The 19,743-nt window shown below is 61.3% G+C and overlaps 2 protein-coding genes and 1 long non-coding RNA gene across 11 annotated transcripts; 1 reads left to right on the plus strand and 2 right to left on the minus strand.

Annotated features, from left to right (window-relative positions):
- Positions 1–180: 180 nt before the first annotated feature.
- Positions 181–16,212, minus strand: EHBP1L1 (EH domain binding protein 1 like 1). Of its 8 annotated transcripts, none has more exons than XM_055580806.1 (21): positions 15,829–16,212; positions 13,421–13,478; positions 13,120–13,215; positions 12,714–12,767; positions 12,457–12,635; positions 12,236–12,378; positions 11,799–11,834; positions 11,636–11,704; positions 11,370–11,532; positions 10,456–11,200; positions 8,782–8,958; positions 8,159–8,316; positions 8,016–8,064; positions 6,963–7,604; positions 3,013–3,082; positions 2,836–2,891; positions 2,596–2,719; positions 2,197–2,296; positions 1,039–1,112; positions 842–956; positions 181–700 (listed from the first exon to the last, which is right to left on the minus strand). In XM_055580806.1, exons 1-21 carry the CDS (start codon positions 15,930–15,932, stop codon positions 601–603), a joined length of 3,312 nt encoding a protein of 1,103 aa, XP_055436781.1. In that variant the 5' UTR covers positions 15,933–16,212; the 3' UTR covers positions 181–600. The 8 variants fall into 8 exon arrangements, with proteins under 8 accessions (XP_055436781.1, XP_055436780.1, XP_055436783.1 ...); XM_055580805.1 differs by having other exon boundaries at positions 8,782–8,964; XM_055580808.1 differs by lacking the exon at positions 10,456–11,200 and having other exon boundaries at positions 11,492–11,532.
- A 155-nt stretch (positions 16,213–16,367) lies between these two features.
- On the plus strand, positions 16,368–19,341 carry LOC129652330 (uncharacterized). Its single transcript, XR_008714530.1, has 3 exons — positions 16,368–16,482; positions 17,189–17,273; positions 19,210–19,341. It is a non-coding gene; the product is annotated as an uncharacterized LOC129652330 (long non-coding RNA).
- On the minus strand, positions 18,129–19,619 carry FAM89B (family with sequence similarity 89 member B). Of its 2 annotated transcripts, none has more exons than XM_055580814.1 (2): positions 19,320–19,619; positions 18,129–18,943 (listed from the first exon to the last, which is right to left on the minus strand). In XM_055580814.1, exons 1-2 carry the CDS (start codon positions 19,617–19,619, stop codon positions 18,665–18,667), a joined length of 579 nt encoding a protein of 192 aa, XP_055436789.1. In that variant the 3' UTR covers positions 18,129–18,664. The 2 variants fall into 2 exon arrangements, with proteins under 2 accessions (XP_055436789.1, XP_055436790.1); XM_055580815.1 differs by having other exon boundaries at positions 18,709–19,065.
- Positions 19,620–19,743: the final 124 nt, after the last annotated feature.

Raw genomic sequence — 19,743 nt, forward strand, 5'->3', positions numbered from 1 at the left:
CTCCATCATCCTTTAAAGGCAGAGGTCAGGCCTCTTGTCCCGCCTCGGCTGGCATCCGAAAACCTCCCCATTCCTGCACAGTCCCAGTGAGGATCGCAGACCGCCTTATCGGCCGAGGCCCCACCCCCTTCCGTCTATTGAAAGCCCCGGTCACCATGAGAAAGCCCAGGCGCCCTGGCGTGGCCTTTTCCAACTTTATTGCTCGCGAGGAACAGGAAGGGGGGCGGGGTGTTGAGCGCGGCAGATCACCAGCCGTCCCTCCCACCCCCTGGAGCTCGCCGGCCGGATCCGGCCATCGGGTACGGGCTCCGGGTGGGCACGCCTGGGACCCTCAGTCCACCACGAGCACACACGCACACTCACTCACACGGACTAATAAATACGGCCCGGACGGCGCGGCCGCCCAGCCAGCCGCCCTTGTCCGTCGGGGCCCGAAAGGCTGCGCTTCCTTTCCCGGTAAAGGGTCACGGCGGCCCCTACTGGTCGCGTCGGGTCCGGTCCTCCCGAGCGCAGGCCCAAAGCGGCGATCCGGCGCGGCGGCGAGAAAGGCTGCGGTCTGGGCGGACCGGGAGGGACGAAGGCGTCTGGGCCCGCGTGGCCTCAGCTCAGCACGCAGCGTTCACGCCGGCTCAGCTGCCGGCTCAGCTTGCGGCGCCGCTGCTCCAGGCCGCGCTCCAGGCGCTCATCCTCCTCCAGGGCGCTGGGAGGGAACGGGTTCCGGTCAGCCCCAGCGGCGTCAGGGCCCACATGCTGGCCGCCGCCCGGGGCCCAGACCGAGCAGTCCTCCTTGACCTCCCCCACAGCGCCTCCCCAGCTCCCGGGGCATCCCGGCCCCACTCACGTCCGCTCCTTCTGGTCCAGGTTCCGGACCAGCTCGTCTCTCTGGTTCACCAGCGACACCAGCTCCTCCAGCAAGAGTTGCTCTCGGCGCTGCTGCGCAGCCGTTTTCAGCCAGTCTGCGAGCAGAGGAGGCTGAGGGTCAGGAGGCGCCTGCCCATGTCCCGTCCTGGTCCCCGGTCCTACGGTCCCATCTCCCACCTTCAATGGCCAGCATCGCCCGTAGCTCCCGGCTCAGCAGCTCAAATCTCCGCTCCAAGTCCTGCTCTTCGATGCTGGGGGGTGGGGTGCCAGGTCAGGGAAAGGGGAATGGCCGGGAGTGTCCAGGGTTCTGACCACTCCCTGGCCCCCACCCCACCTCACCATCAGTTCCCACAAAGCCATAGGCAGGCAGAGCTATACCCCAGTCCCCACTTGGAATTATCGCCTTCGTTTCTGTTTTTTTTTAAGCGACATATAGGATCTTAGTTCCCCCATCAGGGATATGGAACCTGCACACCTTAGAGGAAGCAGGGAGTCTTAACCACTGGACGGCCAGGGAAGTAACTCTTCTGTTTCACTGTTCCCCATCATATAGTCTCCTCCCCCCACCCCACCCCTTTTTAAAAAATAAGAAACAACTCAGGATTGTTTGGATGAATATTATTCATAAATGGCAAATATTAGACTAAAATTTATTCTGAAAAATGACCCAAGATGCAAAAAGGAGGCAAAACCACCTTCACCATGCAGGACTATAAAGGCAATGATGCCCAGGGAATTGCTTCTGACCCCACTCAGGAACTCAGCTCAGCTGTCTCTAGGCCTCAATGTTCCTTACTGTAAAGGAACGGGGTCAAACTGGGGCGCTCAGCACTGACCTGCCAGTTTTCTTTGGGCCTCGATTTTCTCATTCATAAAAATAATACCAATTTAAGAAGTATACACTTTACACAGGAAATTATGAAAAAACATTAAGATGGCTGAGCTATTTCTCAAAAAAAAAAAAAAAAAAAAAAGAAAGGAAAGAAACCACAACTTTGTGGAAAGAAAAAAGCAGTGAAGAGTCTAATCAAGGTAATTAAGTTTGCATTTGCTCTGCCCAGGTAACACTAGTGGTAAAAAATCCCTCCTGTCAACGCAGAAGACGTAAAACACATGGGTTCACTCCCTGGATCAGGAAGAACCCCTGGAGCAGGGCATGGCAACCCACTCCAGTATTCTTGCCTGGAGAATCCCATGGACAGAGGAGCCTGGCGGGCTTCAGTCCATGGGGTCAAAAAGAGTCAAACAGGACTGAAGCAACTTAGCACGCACACACTGCTCTGCCAGCCCTGGGTGGGCAGAGGCAGGGCCTGAATGGGGAGGACCAGCACTCACAGCAGCTGCAGCTGGTCCTGCCTCCGGATGAGAGCGTTCTTCTTGTTGACCAGAGTGAACCACTCTTGGATCAGTACCTCCTCCTGCAGCCTGTTGGTACCTGAATCAGGCCAGGACAGTCACCAGGCCGGCCCCTGACCCCTATGTCAGGAGCAGGGAGGTGGCGGCAGGGGGTGGGGTGGGGGGTTGGGGCGTGGTTTCCCTTGAATATCCCAGAAACCAGAGCTGTGTGCCTCCAGCAAGCTGCTTCCAGGCTGCAGCCTCAGTGTGCCCAGCTGTAAATGGGGATGGTGACCCCAGCCTCCATCCTCCCAACTCCTCCCAGGGTCAGAAAGAGCTGCAGAGCGGGCCAGATGCGGTGGCACGTGCTGGCAAGTAGACTCTGGACGCCTGTCCCACCTGACTCCATGAGGCTCCTTAGCTGCTTCTCCACCTCGGCTGCCCGCCCATCTATCTGCCTCTGTTCCTGTTCCAAGGCTTGAAGCTCCGCGCACACGTACTGACTTGTGTCCTGGAACCGTTGCTGGGGTGCAAAGCAGGAGCAAGGGACAGGGTGGGTTTGGCCCAAGCCCTGCCTAGGAAGCCCACCCATCAGCTCCTCCCACTCCCACTTCCCACCCATCACTCCTCCCTCCTTACCAGCCCAGCATCCTCCCCTGGGCTTGGGGGCGGTTCTTCCGCCGGAGGAGTCCCACCTGCAGAGAGAGACCAGGCTGAGGGACCCCACAACTGACAGCTGCCCCCAGAGGGGCCCCAGCTCAGGATCTGTGAGCTGGCTGAGTTGAGCTGAGTCACCACCCCTTCAAAGCTACTCACCAGAGGGCTGCTGTGGGGCTGAGGCTGCAGGAAGGCCAGGGGCAGGGCTGGGGTCAGGGCTTGTGCCTTCCTGTGGAGGAAGAGGCCAGTAAGGGCTTGGAGGGGCTCCCCTGACAGCAGGCCCAGGGGCCAGCCAGAGCCCCACTCACATGCGGAGGGGGGACCTCCCTGCCCCAGCAGCTTCTCAGTCCAGCATGCACAGAACCCCACCTCCACCCCTTCTGGAGAAGCGCCTCCTGGAGCAAAGGCTGTGGCCTTCACCACCCCGGGCCCTGTGGTCAGGCCAGTCCACTCCCGCTGGCCGAGCCTCCTAGTCCCCGTTCCTGGGGCCCCACAGGGCTTTTGTGAGTCGGAGGTGAAAGGCTGTGAGGGGCGCAGCTGGGGCCTCTCCTTCCCCCTCCCGCCCCCTCCTCCGTGGAGCTGTCTCAGGCCTCCTCAGACTCCGTCACCTAGCGCCAGCATCTCCGATCATGGCCGGGGCCCCACACAGGCTGAACGTGGCCATCATGAGCCACTGCCTCCAACTCCCGGCCAAAACAGGTTCCTCTCCCACCTTCTCAATCCCCACACCTGAAGGATGTGTCACATGACCGTCAGTACAGAACAGGCGGCAGGACCGACCGATTTTAGCCCGGAAGGGCAGCTGGCCCCTCAGGTGCCCTGCCCCAGCAACTTTCTGGCACTGTCAGCCCTGGGGGCCCCCAACTTTCAGCTCAGCTGATAGCCTGGCCCCCTCAAGGGCTCCTGCTCTGGCCACCTTTCCAAGTCACAAGGTGAGGAGAAAGCGCCGAGCCACCCCGCTGTCCACCCGACCCGGCACCTCTCTGAGACGCAGCCCTGGAAGTGCCCTGCTCAGGGGACATCCTCTCTGGCCTGGGCAGGTGGCCGCCTCCTTACCAGCCGCCCCCTCCCTGCCACATGCCCCGCCTGCTGACTTTACCCTCAGGCCACAGCTGAGGGGGCTCTCCCTAAACCTTCACCCCGATAGTGTCAGTCTCCTGACTAGCCTTCTCAGTCCCCAGTCTCACTGCCAAGGCCCGTTGGCAGTTCCAACAGTAACTCCTACTGCCCCGAACCCCATCCGGACGCCATGCGCCAGCCCCAGGGGTGGACTTTCACTTCCCCAAATCGTTTCCTCAGTCTGGAGCACCCTCTCTCTTGAGCGGCTGGATGTCAACTCGCCCTTCATGACCCAGCTCAGCCCCACCTCCTCCAGAGGCTCCTTCACCCGCCTTCTTCCTCCCTCCCTGACTTTCATGCCTCCTGAAGCCTCCTCAAACCCCAGCACAGCCCCCAGGGCCTCTCCCATTACACCTCCAACGCCACTCCCACCCCACCATGGCTGCTGGCTACTCCTGTCTCCTTAGGCAGAGGCTGGGGTCAGGAGGACACACTCAGGGCACAGCACGTAACAGTAATGGCAGGCTGTGCATCAAGCATCTGTGTGTTGGATGCTGTGGGTGCCCTGACTCATTTCATCTTCCCATCAGCACTGTGAGGCAGGGACCCTTACCTTCCCCATTTTACAGATGAGGAAACTAAGGGTCAGAGATGACACTCAAACAGGGCCTGGCTTGGGCCCCACTGTCTAATCCAACAGTCTGTTCCCAAGCTTGGCCACCAATTTGCTGTCTGCCTCTGGGCCAGTCATACCCACCTGGCCTGTTTGTGTCCTTGTCCGTAAAGGACATACAAGCCCCAGGGGGGTTGCAGGGCTCCAGACATGCATGTGAGGAAAAAACACAGTTCCCCCCCTTTTTTTGACAACACCCTGCAGTGGTTCCTTAAAACCACTTTGCAAAAAAACGTTCATGTCTTTGCTTCTCATCTTCAGGAAAAGAGCACAGAGATGTGGCTTGTCCAAGGTCACGCAGCCAGTGCAGACTGCTGGGCCCAGTAGAGGGCGCCATTGGAGAGTTCCGTCTCAGTGGACCTGGGGGTTCACACCCAGAACTAACTCCCTTTACACTTCACATCCCTGAGCCTCGACATTCCTACTTGCAAAACGGGGTAACATTGCCCCCCCAGAAGGGGCACTGTAGGAGTCGATGAGGAGTTGATGATGTGCAGGCAGGGCAGGCCAGGCAGGAAGCAAGTGCTCAACCAACAGGGCAGGCAGAGGCGGGCAAGTGGAGAAACCCCAACCTCAGCAGCAACTGAGCTTACTCACAGCTGCTCTGATGGGAATTCCAGCACTTCCTCACGTCTGCAAATTCCCCTTTCTGCAGTCTCCTGTGTGGCCCCCTCCTCCAGAAAGCCCTTGCAGAGCCACACCAGAGGCACTCGGGCCTCCTGGCTTCAGCCTCGCCCCAGCTTCAAGCTGCCTGACTTCATCCTATCCAGGGGCAGGCCCTTCCTCCTCTACAGCATACACAGGGTGGGGGATGGGAGTGGCCAAGAAGGAAGCGGGCCCCTGCAGCCCCAAATATCTCCTGTGGGACAAGGGCTGGAGGGGGGGCCTGGCTTGGAAGGACCAGACACTGGGACTTGGGCCCAGAAAAATCGAGCTTTCCTTTTTTCTTTTTCCACTGCTCATGGATGTGTATTTTAATAAGAATAATTGTGTCCAAATACAACAGGAGTTTTTCATCTCTCAAGTACAATGTAACAGAGCCTTCCCTTTTAAGATATAAAGAGCCATTGACGCACATTGAGGGGGCTTTGGCCACAGGCCAACACAGCCCAGGATAGCTGTCCAGCACAGCTCCTCTGGGTGTCTCTGATGCTGTCCCTGTTTCTCATACATAGGGTCAATGCTGCACCTCCGACCCCACACTCAGGGCTCCTGCTCTCCAGGCCAGCCTCATCACTGCCCACGGGAGGTGACCCTACAGGAGGTGACCTTATGGGAGGTGACCGGCAGTTCCCTAAGTAAGACCCAAGCTTTCCTGCAACCACACGTTTACTTGTGAGGTCCCACCTGTTGAGAACCACCCCTCGGATTCTTCACCTGGGAAAAACTGCCCATTTTATTAGCCTGGCTCAAGTGGCTGCTTCTTCCAAAAAGTCTTTCCCAGTTTGTTCCCTCTTTTCCTTAGAACTCAGGGGTCATCCCTGGGCAGCTGAAGGCTTGAAGCAGCCTGACAGAGCTAGCCCTGCTGTCCAGGTTGGTGCTGCTGGAGAGTCCAGGGCTTGGACGTTGGCAGCTGTGAGTCCCTGAGCAAACCCTTGACCCCTCTGGAATAGTCTCCCTTTTAGCATAGTGACCACAAGACTCCCTGGTGGCTCAGTTGGTAAAGAATCCTCCTGCAAGGCAGGAGACCTGGGTTCCATCCCTGAGTTGAGAAGATCCCCTGGAGAAGGGAATGGCAACCCACTCCAGCAATCTTGCCTGGGAAATCTCGGACAGAGGAGTCTGGCAGGTTACAGTCCATGGGGTAACAAACAGAGTCAAACACAACTGAGCAACTAAACCACCACTGCAAAAAAACCCTGGGAAGCTGACCTGAGACCTGCAAGGGATGGGGGGAACATGGGCACCCACCAGGGTCTCCCATCTCCAACTTTCCCTCATCAGAAAAGAGAGGAAACTGGTCTCCAGCGCTGGAGTTAAAGATCCAAGTCGGAGAGTCTTGGAGCAGGGAGGCCCTGGAGAGCTCCCTTGAGCACAGAAACCCTGTTCCCAGCTTACAGGGAGGTGGTGGGCACCTCCAGCCAAAGAAAGGCCCCAGCCCACTTGACAGTTGATGAAGAGCCTGCGCTGAGTGCTGACTCCCGGAGCCTTCTGGGAGCTTCCTATTACAGCCTGACTCCACTGAGTGCCAGCCCAAGGCTGGCAGCAAAAGCCAGCGGCTCCGGGCCGGGCGGGCCTTGGGCACGGGCGCACCTGTTGAGGAGCTCGCAGGGGACTCCTCCGTGGCACCGGTGCCTCGGCGTCCAGCAGAGGCCGGTCACCCCTCACCCCCGCGCCGCCTCGTTCTCCCGACCCCGCGCCGACGGAGGTCACTCACCGCCGCCGCTCCAGCCGCTCCCGAGTCGGGCTCGTCCCCGGAGAAGGAGCTGCTGTTCCGGAGCCGCGAACGCCTCTTCTTCAGCAGGTCCGCGTCGCGCACATGCGAGAAGGAGCCGTGCGCGCGGGGCGGGGGCACCGGCCCGGCCTCCGCGTTGACCGACGGCCGCCGCAGCCTCACGCCGCCCGCGGCGCCCGGGGCCCCTACCCCGTTCACCAGCCCCTCTGCCGGGGGCACGGACGCCCGGGCTCCAGGGCCGTCGGCCGGGGCCTCAGCGGAGCGCGCCTCCTGGGCGGCTACGGCCCCGCGGTCCTTGGAGGCCGCCTCGGGGGCCGCCCCGTCCACGCGGGTCGCGGCCTCCTGGGGCTGCTGGGGCGCCTCGGCCCGGTGCTCGCGCAGCCGCTGCGCCAGGCCCCCGGTGTCCAGGTCGTCGGGCGGGCTCGGCTGGGCGCTGGCCACGCGGTACGTGCCTGCGCCGCCGCCGCCCTCCAGCTGCACCAGCTGCAGCTCCTGCCCCGTGCAGAAGGCACGGATCTGGCACAGGTAGGTCATGACGATCAGCTTGTCGGGCACCGACAGCAGCACCATGTCCGCCGGCTCCAGCAGCCGCGACACGCCCAGGGCCGCGAAGCCATCGAAGGCCTAGGGAGCATGCCGGAGGGTTACCCAGCGACGCGGCTGCCCCGCCCCGGCCCGCCGCGGGGGTCCCCGCGACTGGCACGCCCGGGTTTGCCCGCAGCGCCCTCGCCCTCCTATTGGGAGAAATCTAGCAACAGGATCCGCCCCCGCGTTACCCAGCAACAGCACACCAAAAGGGTGGTTTCAGGGAAAACCATCTGGTGGAAATATGCTTTAAAAAAAAACATAACTAAACTCAGAAAAACGAACAGTTTAAAGACCAAAGGGTAATAAGTGGCAGAACCTCCAAAAGCCAGTGCTGGGGGCCTGAAGCCCACAGATTACTCTCCTACACACAGATAGGATCCCAGATCTCAGCTTGGGCCTGGCCGGGGACCCTTCTTCCCTCCAAGCACCAGCCCTGCCCCTTCTCACCTGCTTGTTGTTCTGTTTGATGTTCAGGGGGTCAAGGGAGGCAAAGTCTCTGCAGGGAGAGCACTGATCAGAGGCTGGATTCCTACCACCCTCCCCTCCTCTGCAGGCTTCCCCATTCACTGCCACCCCCTCCAGCCGCTCACATCTTGTCTGGGTAGAATCGGTGCAGGATGGCACAGAAGGCCAAACCGTTGCGCCAGGACGTGGTGAAGTTGGTGACGCGCACGCCGCGGTAGCCGGCAGTGACTTCCTGGCACCACTCCAGCAGGGACTGGCTGAAGCTGACCTGGGCAGGTGGTGCCTGGGGACACAGGGATGGGCTCAGGGAATGCAGACGTGGGACCTGCACCCTCTGCCCCTTGGACACAAAACAGCACCAGCTCTGGGTCTGCAGGAGTCACCGCACACCACTGGCCAGGGCCTTAGCATCAGGCAAAGGGTTTCCAGCTCCAGGGTTATCTATCAAGGTCACCTAAAAGGTCAGTGGCCCCCAGGCAAGAACAGAAGTCACCAGCAGGCACACCTCCAGGTCAGCCCAGAAAATCAGCTTTGGCGGGGGGTGGGGGTCCTACTCCATGCAGCCCAGGGAAGACAGGGTTGGGGAGCCAGGGCATCCTGAGAGGGGAGGAGGCGAGGGGCTCCTGGGAGCTGAGCCCCTGTCCCACCCCACCCCAGTCGGCCAGGTGGGTCCATGCAGAGCCGCCGTTCGCTCAGCCCAGGTTAGTGGGAAGCAGCAGACTGGGCCCTCGGCAGCCCCCATCCCTACCTGGCTGCCCGGCAGCCTCCTGTCCTCTTCAGGCTCCTCTGGGGAAGAGGCCCCGGAGGGCCTGGACACCCCAGCCCCTGCCCCACTGGCCACCTGCACCTCCATCAGGCTGGCCTCTGGGAGGTTTCCCTCAGCTTCTTTTCCCTTCTCGGCTCCTGAGACCCCAGCCTCTGCTTCCTGGCCCTCAAAAATACCAGATGGGTTCTCTGAAGCCCCTGAAACTTCCATCTCTGCTTCCCTGGCCCCCCAAACCCCAGACTTGGCCTCTGAAACCCCCCAAATCCCAGTCTCCGCCTCCTGGCCCCTTGAAACTGTAGTTTCTGCCTCTGTTCCCTGGGATTCTAAAACTTCATGCTTTACAACTGGGACCCCTAAAGCCTCATATTTGAGGGTCTCCCCAAGTCCAGTCTCTGCCTCCTGGACCCCGGAAGTCCGAGCCTTTCCCTTCTCAGCCTCTAAAACTGTAGTTTCTCTCTGTTGACTCCCTAGTCCCTCAGCCTCTGCCATTCCAGCCTCTGACCCTGAGAACCCTGAATCTCCCACCTCTGTCTCCTGGGTCCTCAATGTCTCAGTCTCCATCTCTGGGGCCCCTGAGCCCCCTACCTCTGTCTCCTGGATCCTCAGGGTCTCAGTCTCCAACTCTGGGGCCCCTGAGCACCCTACCTCTGTCTCCTGGATCCTCAGGGTCTCAGTCTCCATCTCTGGGGCCCCTGAGCACCCTACCTCTGTCTCCTGGATCCTCAGGGTCTCAGTCTCCATCTCTGGGGCCCCTGAGCCCCGTACCTCTGTCTCCTGGATCCTCAGGGTCTCAGTCTCCATCTCTGGGGCCCCTGAGCCCCCTACCTCTGTCTCCTGGGTCTTCAATGTCTCAGTCTCCATCTCTGGGGCCCCTGAGCCCCCTACCTCTGTCTCCTGGATCCTCAGGGTCTCAGTCTCCATCTCTGGGGCCCCTGAGCCCCTTACCTCTGTCTCCTGGGTCCTCAGGGTCTCAGTCTCCATCTCTGGGGCCCCTGAACCCCCAGCTTCGATCTCCTGGATCTCCAGTATCTCAGCTTTTGCTACCTCAGTCTCTGTCCCTGGGACCCCTGAACTCCCTACCTCTGTCTCCTGGCTCCCTGTTATCTTGGATTTTATCTCTGAGACCCCTGAACACCCCAATTCTGTGTCCTGGGCCCCAAGTATTTCAGACTCTGCTGTCTCAGTTTCCCTTCTCAGTATCCCTGAGCACCCAGATATCTCCTGGGTCCCTAACATCTTAGTTTCCAACATCCCAGTCTTTGTCCCCAGAACTCCTGAACCCCCAGCCTCTGTTTCCTGGGTCCCCAGTGCCTTACACTCTGCCATCCCACCCTCTGTCCCTGAGGCCCCTGAAATGCTTACCACTGTTTTCTGGGTCCCTAGATCCTCAGACTCTGCCATCTCAGCAGCCTCTGACTCTAGGACCCCCGATCTCACTGCCTCTGTCTCCTGGGTCCCCAAGGTCTTTGCTTCTGCTGCCTCAGACACTATCTCTGGGGACCCTGAGATCTCCTGGGTCCCCAATAACTCTAACTCTGCCACCCCAGGCTCTGTTCCCAAGACCCTCAAATCCCCAGTTTCTACCTCCCAGACCCTCAGATCCCTGGACATCACCCCTTGTTCAGCTGCTGGTGGGGCCCCCTGGTACCAGCTCACCTGGGGCCCAGCGCTTGGTGCTCCAGCAGAGGGCCCCTGCTCCAGGCCTGTCCCCCCAACACCAGAGGTTCCGCCCCTCACCTCTGCACACTCTCTCTCCTGGCCTGCAGAAGCCCTGGCCACCTTGAGGTCACCAAGATGCCCGGAATGCCCCACAGGCTCTGCTGGTGTTGGGCTCAGGACTCTGGGAGCTTCATCCCTGGTCTTGACCCCTGTCCTCCCCTGAGAGCCCCTTGGAGGAGCCTCGGGAGTCCCCTTGAATCTTGCCTCAGATGTCACCTCTGTGGCCTCTGGTCCCTTAGTGTCCACAGGTTTCACCTTTGATCTCTGCTCCGCATCCACGTGACCGATCTCTAAACTCTCTTCAGCCTCCCCAGCTCTGACCACTGACCTCTGACTGTTCACCTCTCTGACTCCTGGCCTATGCTCAGTGTCCACCCCACTAGCCTCTGCCCTGTCTCCAGCGCCCCCCTCCTCAACCTTGGGTTTCTGCCCTTCCAAAGAGTTGCTGGAGTCTCTGTTCTCAATGCCTGGGCCCAGCCCAGCTCCCTGGGCCTCTGTCCCTTCCTGAGGGCTTGCCCGCGCCTGGGACTCCACAGCAGAATCCATTCCTGCTGGGGGAGCCCCGGAGGCTTTGGGGGCCTCATCCTCTCCTTGGTGGACTGGGGGCCAGGGGGCATCAGAGCCTTTCTGGAGCTGAGGGGCTGGAGTGGGGGCCACATCCTGGCCTGGCTGTCTTGAGGGCCTGTGGAGAGAGCAGAGAAGGATGCACTGCAGGAGCTCAGTTGTCCCCCACCCCAGCTCCCCTCCCCACCTACCAGACTCCTGGACCCTGGAAAGGCACGGTGGCGCGGGGTGTACAACTTCTGAAGAGCAGACGGGGGAGAGGGGCTGGAGCTGATTCCAAAGCTCACCTTGTCTCTGGCAGGGTTCCGGGGGGCCTTGGGGCCTTGAGCCCCACCTGGCCCCCTGCTACAGTAGCTGGTTCTGAGCCCTGGCCCCGGGAGGCCCTGGCTGGGGGCGCAGGGGCACTCACAGGGGCTGGGCTGGTATCCTCAGCACTAGAAGGGCTGGCAGCTGCAGGGAGGAGGAAGGGAGAGGATGCTGAGGCTTGGGACCTGGGACTGGAAGTCACAGTCCCCCTGCCCCGGGCCCGCCCCAACCCCAGCCTGGGCCTCACCTGCCTGCCGGGGCTGCAATCGGCCCTCTTCTTCCTCCTCACAAAGTGTCTTCAGCTCCCGAGGGGTCTCTGGGGGTGGGGTGTTGGGGGGGCACGGTCAGCGCCAGGAAAGGCCCTGCAGGTCTGACCCGCCCCCTTCCCCCAACTAGAATGCTGGGCCTACCTGGGAAATGCCCCAGCCTCAGGGCACCGCCCCCGCCTAGGAGAAGAGACAGGCCCACAGATGCAGAGAAAAAGAGAGAAATGGACAGACAGAAAAAAAAAAAAAAGCCTTAACAACCAAAAGAGAGGGACGAGGTTGTGTGGTGAGGGGTGGAAAGCCCAGACCGCAGCCCCTCTCTGTGCTTTGGGCCCAGCTGTCTCCCAGCAGGTTTGTGGGCAGGTGCACACTCAGGGCGAGAAGAGGGCAGGGGCACGGCGGCGGGGGGCACTGGGAACCCATCTTGCAGGACACTCAGGGCTGCTGGGCAGGCTGGGAGCCCTGGCAGCAGTGAGCTCCCTCCACTGGCCCTGCCCCAAAACAGCAAGAGGATTTTTGGCCTGGGTGATCCCCCACCCTCTCGAGGTCTTGGTGATCTCAACCTCCAGCTGGGAGCCCACCTGGCTGGGGCACACGTGCCCGTGCCTCCAGGGCTCCTGGGCCATTGGCCTCCTCCTCGTCGCTCTCGGCAAAGTCATCCAAGTTGCCCACGTCACTAGGTTTCATGCTCATGAGGCTCGCAAGGCTCTGCATGTCATCATCCCTGCAAATCGGAGACCAGGGATGAGGGCTGGCGTCAGAGGTTGTGGACTAGGACCCAGGAGGGCGGGCAGGCACTCACGTGGCACGGCCCTCCCGCAGCAGCACCCCGGACAGAGTGAGGCTTAGCTCGGCCTGTACCACCTTCACCGACTTGGGCTTCAGCCGCAGCCGCAGCGGGACCTGGGTAGGCACAGGCCCTGCGTGGCGGGCCAGGTCCACCTCGGCCGTGGCCAGCACCTTCCGCTGCCCCTTGGACTCCTGGAGGCAGGGGAAGGAGCATCAGTGCTGCCCCGGAGTCCCCAAGACCCCAGGTTCCCGCCCACCCCAGCCACTCACATTCTCAATGATGAACGTCCACTCTTTGGCCTCATACTGATCCACATGGGGGTCCTGCGGAGGAGGGGCACCAGTGAGTACAGGGGCTGCTGGGTTGGGGGCAGGACAGGGAGGAGAGCCTGCGCTAGTTCAGGAGGAGGTGTTTGTTTGGGGCCTTCAGAAAGGCTGGCCTCTCCTGGCAGGTATGTGCTGCAGCTCCTGATCCCAGCTCTCCCTCACGTGGTAGGTAAGTGCCACCTCCTCCAAGGAGACTTCCTGGGCCACTCAGGCTGGGTAGGCCCCCTGCCATGATTCTCAGTCTCGCCCTCTGTTCTTTTCTATTTGGATGGATAATCCATCTCCCGTGGCCCCTGGGGTTGCAATCGCCCGCTCACTGCCCCTCTGTGCAGGAGGGCTAGAGACTCACCCGGTACAGGGTCACAGAGATGTCCACATTCTCAGGTACCATCCACACCACGGTGCCCCGGTATGGGTTCTGGATGCCCGGCTGCCAGCTGTGGGCCTACAGGAGCCATTTGAGTCCTCCCTCCATCCTAATGCTCCCCTTCACCCCTTGTCCTCGTCTCCAACCTTGACCCCATCTTTTTCTCTCTTCGATAGATTTTGATCTGAATCCAACTCCAGTCCCCCAACAGCCCTCCCCCACTCGCCCCATCCCCCAACTGGCCCCACCCCCAATCTGGACCCCCAGCTGACATCCTCCCCACCTTGGAGCAGATGCGTCGGTTTCGCCGGGTCCACACTACCACCAGCTTATCCGGTTGCCTGGGAGGTGAGGGGCGGGGAGAGGGGGCCACTCAGTCAGGCCCACCCAGCCTCTCCATCTCTTCCACAGTCTTCCTTCTGCCCGCATCCCCCTCCCCCAGGACAGGGGCTGAACAGCCCCCTTATCTGGGGCCACAAGGAGCAGGGTGGGGCTGCCAAGGCAGGGTGAGGCCTGGGCCAGAGGGCAAAGGCCTGTGGGTTGACAAGGATTATGAAGAAAGTCATACAGAGAGACAGGCACATACAGGGACAAAGACAGCCACCTAACAAGGACCTGCAAGACACAGACTCTGAGACAGCGGAAGAGACAAACTTGGAGTAAAAGGGGTCCATTCACTCACAAATATCTGTAGAGTGCACACTATAACCCCAGTCCACGCCAAGGAGAGGCTAGACCCTGCTGGAGCAGGAAATGGGTCGTGTGAGGGTCTGGAGAAGGTAGGCTCCAGGCAGAGGGGACGGCAAGTGCCAGGGTCTGAGGATGGGGGTAGGTGTAGGGTCGGGTAGGGGGGCAGAGGCTGGGAAACAGAGAGGCATAGGGTCAGCTTGTCATTGGATACCCTCCCAGGACCTTCCACGCCCAGCCCTTCTCTTTGCAGGGACCCCCATTCCCACAAGGGAAATCAGGGAGGACTTCTAGAAGGTGACATCTAAGCTGAACAGCATAAGCTGGGGCAGAGGCAAAGAGATGCGGGGAGACAGAGACAGAGCCAGAGGAGAGAGTCACCAGGCACGTGGCTGGGCCTGGGATGGAGGGGCCGAGTGCTGCCCAAGAGGGTGGGGAGGGCTCAGGGGTCATCAGGCAGAGGGGGCAACACAAGAGCCCTCCGTGCCTGCACCCAGTCCCGTGCCAGGACGCTCAGGTTCACCCAGCTCACAGCCCCTCTGGAGGCTGAGCCAGGATAACTGGTTCTCCAGTCATCTTCCAGGGGATGCTGAGACCAGAGAGGTTAGGGGCCGGGCAAGGGCACACACCTGAGTCTAGTGCCCCTCCTGGACCCGACACTGCAGGCAACGGCCAAGGGCAGCCATGGGGCCTTCCCAGAAAGGGGAAGCCGACTGTGGGAGCCTGGGGAGGGCGGGGCCTGGTCGGGCAGCCTGACTCAGGTGGGGCACACCCTCCCGGGGAGCTGTGACCCGGGCAGGGGCAGCTTCCTAGCCGGGGCTCCAGGCAAGAAAGTCCAGGAGGCCCTGCCCGCCCGTTGTGACTCAGACACGTTGACACTGCCCACACCCTCAGCCAGCTCTCTGCCATAATGCCCAGCATCCCCCTGGCTTCACCCAGGATGCTGGGGCAGAAGACAGAAGCCACAGGTCAGAGTTCAAGTCCCAGCCCGGTGCTGTGTTACCTCAGCCAGCTCCTGGGCCTTTCTGGGCCTCACTGAATGGTGTGAACCACACTCTGGCTGGCCCAGTCAAGATCAGGGATATGACAGCTGCCCAAGGGACCCCAGGCCTCCTGCTCACTCCCCTCCCTTTGGACCCTCTAGTCCCTTCCTGTCCCTCCTCTTGGGAGCCTAAATTTAGCCCCGCCTGGCGGGTGAGGCCCCCACAGCTGTGCTCTAATCCAGCCAAGGGAAGCTGACACCAAGGAGCACGTATATTTAGGGTGTGACGCAGGGGCCCGGGCAGCTGCGGGTGGGGGCATGTGAACCAGACGCCCCCAGGCCCTTTGGTAGTCCAGGTCAGGGTCCTGCATCCCCTGACACATCTCCCCCCACCCCACCACCTTGCCTTCTCCAGGCTCTCTCCTCTGGGACCCACAACTTCCTAAACCCTCGGGCCCCTTTAAGCTGCTGCCTGCCTCCCTCCTCATCACTCCCAGCGCTCAGTTTCCCCTTTTAAGGATATTATGGAGATGAGTCCAGCTGCCCAGGGCCCACTCCAGCTGAAGGGGCGGGTGGTTCCTCTGGTTCTACAAACAGGCAGGGGAGGAGGGGGCAGCATCCTTGTTCTGAGCTGTACTGAGGTCATGGAGTTGGTTGTCCCAGGCCCTCCACCCACGGATCTGAAAACTTGACCCCTTTTCTGATGTTCCACCTTGAACCACTCCTCTGGCCAGAAATATGAGGCCTCCCTTCACCCAGCTCTGAGCGCAGCTGAGAAAAGTGTGGGCCCACACAGATCCTCAGGCCTGGAACTCCTGACCTCCACTCCCCAAAGGCTGCCCACAGTCCCCCAACTCTGGGGATCCCCCAGAGTCGCCAGGGCCCTTCTCTGTGTCTGGGTCCCCAGGGCCCTGGCTGGAGTGGGCGGTCTCTTTGGCCACTGAACGGAGGTCAGGGTTCTCAGGCCCCCGGATGGGGTCCCAGCCAGTCTGGGGAGTCCCCCAGGCTTCCCTCCCACTCACCATTTCTTGGTGCACTCCACTACCAGCTCGTGGTAACAGGCCACAAACTGGAATTTGGCGGCCCGCTTGCCCACGCGCTGCAAGCGCTTCCACACCGAGGTCATGGCCCCGCCGCCTCCGCCGCCCGCTCCTCAGACCCGGGACTCCCGCTAGTCCGCGACCGCTGGCCCGGCCCAGGTCCCCATGGCCTCCAGGATCCTATCCGCGCCGCCCGCCCCGTCCGTGCGGAGGGGTCCGAGGCGCAGGATCAGGGGCCGCTCTTTCCGCCGCCGCCGCCGCGGGGGCCCGCCGGTTATCTGGCCGCCTCGGCGGGGTCGTCTGGGGCGCGTCGGGTCGCTGGAGCGCTGAGCGGCGAGCGCGCCGTTTCCTGGAGCCGCACCCCCGTCGGAAGGCGGGCGGGGCTCCGGCGGGAGGCGGGGGCCGGGGCGGGAGCGCGGGGGCGGGGCGGCCCGGCTTCCGGGGCCTCGCGCGGGAGGGAGAGCGGGGTCTAGGGGGACGTCTAGACCGCAGCGTCCGCCTGTTGCGAGCCGAGGCGGTGAGGAGGCGCGGGCAGGGTAAGGGGGCGCGCGGGCCGGGGCAGGGGGCCACCAGCAATTGGTGCCACCCGCGAAAGCGCTGCCCGGCCGCCTCCCTTCCTGCCCGCAGCCCTGCGAGGTACGTACTGGTGGCCCCATTTCACAGGCTGGGGAAATAGAGACCAGAAAGGAGAAGAGACGTGAAGGGTCTCAGTGCGCTGAGCCAGAGCCAGCTGGGGAGAGACTCCTGTTGCGACCCACGTGTTAACCAGAGGAGGAAGGAGCAGGGTCAGGGGCCATCCCCAGTGGCCCTATGGTGAGCAGCACCCACTTGCCAGCCTCCAGACCTGGCTCTCCAGCTGTCAAGTGGGAAAGCAGTCCCAACACCCCACAAGCAGCTGACCTCCACAAGTGTGTGACCTTGGGCAAAGTACCAACGCTCTGAGCCTCAGTTTTTATCTCTGCAAAATAGGGATAATTATAGTTGCACCTTTTACAACATCACTGAGAATGAAACCTTGGAAAGCATTTAGTGTGGAACCTGCCTCTTTTTTGCCAGGTCTTACTAAATGAAATCCGTTATCGTGGAGAGTAAAAGTGTGTGTTTACTCTCCCTCCCCTGGAAAGCCTGCCTCGGGGCGTTAACCGCTGCGTTCACACCTAGATTAGAGCCCTTATCGCCAGCGTGCCTGCTGGGTCATGAACCGCTGCAGGTGTCAGGCCGAGTTAGGAGACAGCCGTAGAGCAGCACACTGGCCTGTTCCCTCTCTCTGTCAGTGCAAACGCTCTGCTAGGTTTGTGAATGGACAGAAGCCTGGTCCTTGATAAATGCTCGGTCTGAACAGGAGGTCTGACTGCCAGGAGTGTCAGCTGAGTTCTCTTCAGGGCGCAAATGACTGTGCAGCGGACGTGGGGACAGGCAGCCAGCCGGTAAGCCTAACTGCGCAACTTCGAGGTCCTCTGTTCTTTGTTTCAGGAAGTTGTGGGGTATTGTGTGCGCGAAAGCCTTAGCACCCACCACTCGCAAATGTGCAGACTTAACTGGGGGACGAGGTAAAGAAGCTGACACCCCGGTTTAGCTGCAAGACCCAGCCTCGTGGCTCTCCACTGTAAAAGAAAGCCTTTTACGTACAACTCTAAAGGTCTCAGGTGCTGTAGAGGGGGAGCCAGGCAGAGAATGGGGGTGTTTGGCCGCTGGGAATATGTCTCAGGCATCGAAACCCAGAGCCCCATCACCCCTCCAGGGCTTGCCTGGACTCTAGGGGGGCCTCGGGCACTGAGGTTCCATCCCTTTCTGCCTCTGCAACTCTTTCCTCCCGCCCATTGGTCACTCGTTCCCGGCCCTTCCAGGAGGCGCTTTCCCCTCTCACGCCTAGGGCCCCTCGGTCCGGCCCGCCTGCCCGGGCCCACCCATTTCCTGTGCCGCTTCAACTCCGCCCCAACTTGGGGTGGAAAGTTTCTCTCCTCGAGATGGGCGGCTGCTTCTCCTTCCTTCCCGGCCGGCCAGGAAAGCCCGAAGCGAGTGGGTAGGCTGGTTGGGCTCCAGGCCTCCAGCCAGAGAGGGGAAGTGACTCGCCCGCAATCACACAACCGCGAGACCACGCCAAGCCAGCTTGGAACGATGGGCTGGCAACTCTGCCCGGGGAGCGACGTTTCGCACCCGGCCGCAGCCGAGCCTCTTCCAACTCGGGTCTCGGGCGCCACCCGCTGGCGGAGCGCGGGGCAGCACCTGTCAGAATCACCGCTATCTTCCCGCCCCAGAGCCAAGCAGTCAGAACACACCAATGCTGAGACAGTATTTATTTATCTATGAGCCAAAGAGGCTGACCCCTAAACTTAAATATCCAGCACGGAGCCTTGGCCGTCCTGACCTTGGATGGTGCAGGAATGGGTCCTGGAGAGCCCCTGTCTAGGGCAGTGGAACCCAGGGGCCAGAGGTGGGATGCCCCTGAGCCAGCAGCTGCCAACAGCAGCGAAGGTGAAGAGACAGGAGCCAGGCCACTCAATCCCAGTCCCAGAGATGCCAAGGGAAGTGCTTTGGACCCCACTGCCAGACTGAAGGTCAGCCACGCTGGAGGTCCCACAGGTGGGACAAGTGGAGGACCAGTGCCATGGGCAGAGGCTATAGCCCAGGTACCCGCCCCAGTGCCAGCTAACCCAAGACACGAGAGGGTAGGCAGCTTTGCCTCCATGGGGCCCAGACCTTGCCCTCCTGTGAGGTGAGGTGGTATGGGGGAAAGCAGGCACTATAGTCTGAGTACTTGCTGAGGGGTGAGTTTCTGAGCCTTTTTCATGGGTGCATGCCCCCACCCTCCCAGCTCTCAGAGGCTGATGTGGAAGGCATCCTGCAGCCACTGGTCCCGGACATTGTGTGTCTGGGGCACAGTGAGGGGTGGCGGGTCTGGGGGCAGGCTAGCATCTGGAGGCTCCTCGTCATCAGACAGGCCAGCGTCGGGTGGGTAGGAGCTGTCTGAGTGCAGGGAGGACGACAGGTCCTGGCACAGGCTCAAGTCTTGGCACAGGTGCTTATAGTCCTGGATCGACTCATACAGGCCCCACAGCTGGCACAGCAGGGACATGTCCAGCTGCCGCAGGCCCACCTGCAAAAGACTGAAAGTGGGCTGGGGTTGCAGTGCCAGCCACCCCTCCGCCCAAGCCAATCTTCCCAAGCACAGGTTTCTGTGGACAGCTTTGAATCTTTAGGCAAGTCAGTAACCCTTATCTGCAAGACAGGGACAAGACAGCAGAATGGAAAGAAATAACACTAGTAAAGCATTTAAAAATACATGGTAACTATTGCCAATAAACATAGCTATAATTATTACCGTATCCCCTCTGACCCAGCTGGCTTCTGTCGTTCCTCTAGACCCAGACCGCGTTGCCTGTGGACCCCGCCCCGCCCGCGCCTGGACTCTCTAGCTTGGTGGCTGCCCCGTCGCCCCCCAACGCCTAGCTGACCGAGGCCCAGCTACTCACCATTTCCTTGCGCAGCGCCGCTAGCGCCGAGTCGAGGTTGACAGGGCGACGCGAGCCAGGAGGACCCGCAGCAGTTCCCGCGTTGGCGGCGCCGGTGGCTTGGCGGGGCCCGTCCGGGACGCGGGCGGCTCGGCTCAGCTCATCGTGGATGCGGCTGCGCTGACTGTAGACGCGCTCTAGCTCCCTCCACGAGCCCCCGCTCGCGTTGAGAAGACCGCTGAGGCCGCGCGGTAACGGCGGGAGACCAGCCAGGGCGCAGCCCGCGCCGCTCGGCGCCTCGGCAGAGGGCAGCCCATTCATGGCCGGGCGGGTACCAGAGGATGATGCCGCCTCTTTTTCTCCAACGCTCCGCCCGGGCCGCCGCCCGCAGGCCCGGTACCCCGTGGCCCCGCCAGCAGAGCCCAGCCGCCGCCCGCAGGCCGTG

The sequence above is a fragment of the Bubalus kerabau genome, chromosome 5, assembly GCF_029407905.1.
Source record: "Bubalus kerabau isolate K-KA32 ecotype Philippines breed swamp buffalo chromosome 5, PCC_UOA_SB_1v2, whole genome shotgun sequence".
Classification (NCBI taxonomy): domain Eukaryota; kingdom Metazoa; phylum Chordata; class Mammalia; order Artiodactyla; family Bovidae; genus Bubalus; species Bubalus kerabau.

Excerpts from the sequence above, each read along its gene's own strand:
- EHBP1L1 (XM_055580802.1), bottom strand. The coding sequence starts at position 15,932 with ATGACCTCGGTGTGGAAGCGCTTGCAGCGCGTGGGCAAGCGGGCCGCC. Across the intron at positions 11,835-12,235 it reads GGCACGTGTGCCCCAGCCAG|GCGGGGGCGGTGCCCTGAGG; the intron begins GTGGGCTCCCAG and ends CTCTTCTCCTAG. Across the intron at positions 11,533-11,635 it reads ATTGCAGCCCCGGCAGGCAG|CTGCCAGCCCTTCTAGTGCT; the intron begins GTGAGGCCCAGG and ends TCCTCCCTGCAG.
- FAM89B (XM_055580814.1), bottom strand. The coding sequence starts at position 19,619 with ATGAATGGGCTGCCCTCTGCCGAGGCGCCGAGCGGCGCGGGCTGCGCC. Across the intron at positions 18,944-19,319 it reads CGGCGCTGCGCAAGGAAATG|GTGGGCCTGCGGCAGCTGGA; the intron begins GTGAGTAGCTGG and ends AGTCTTTTGCAG.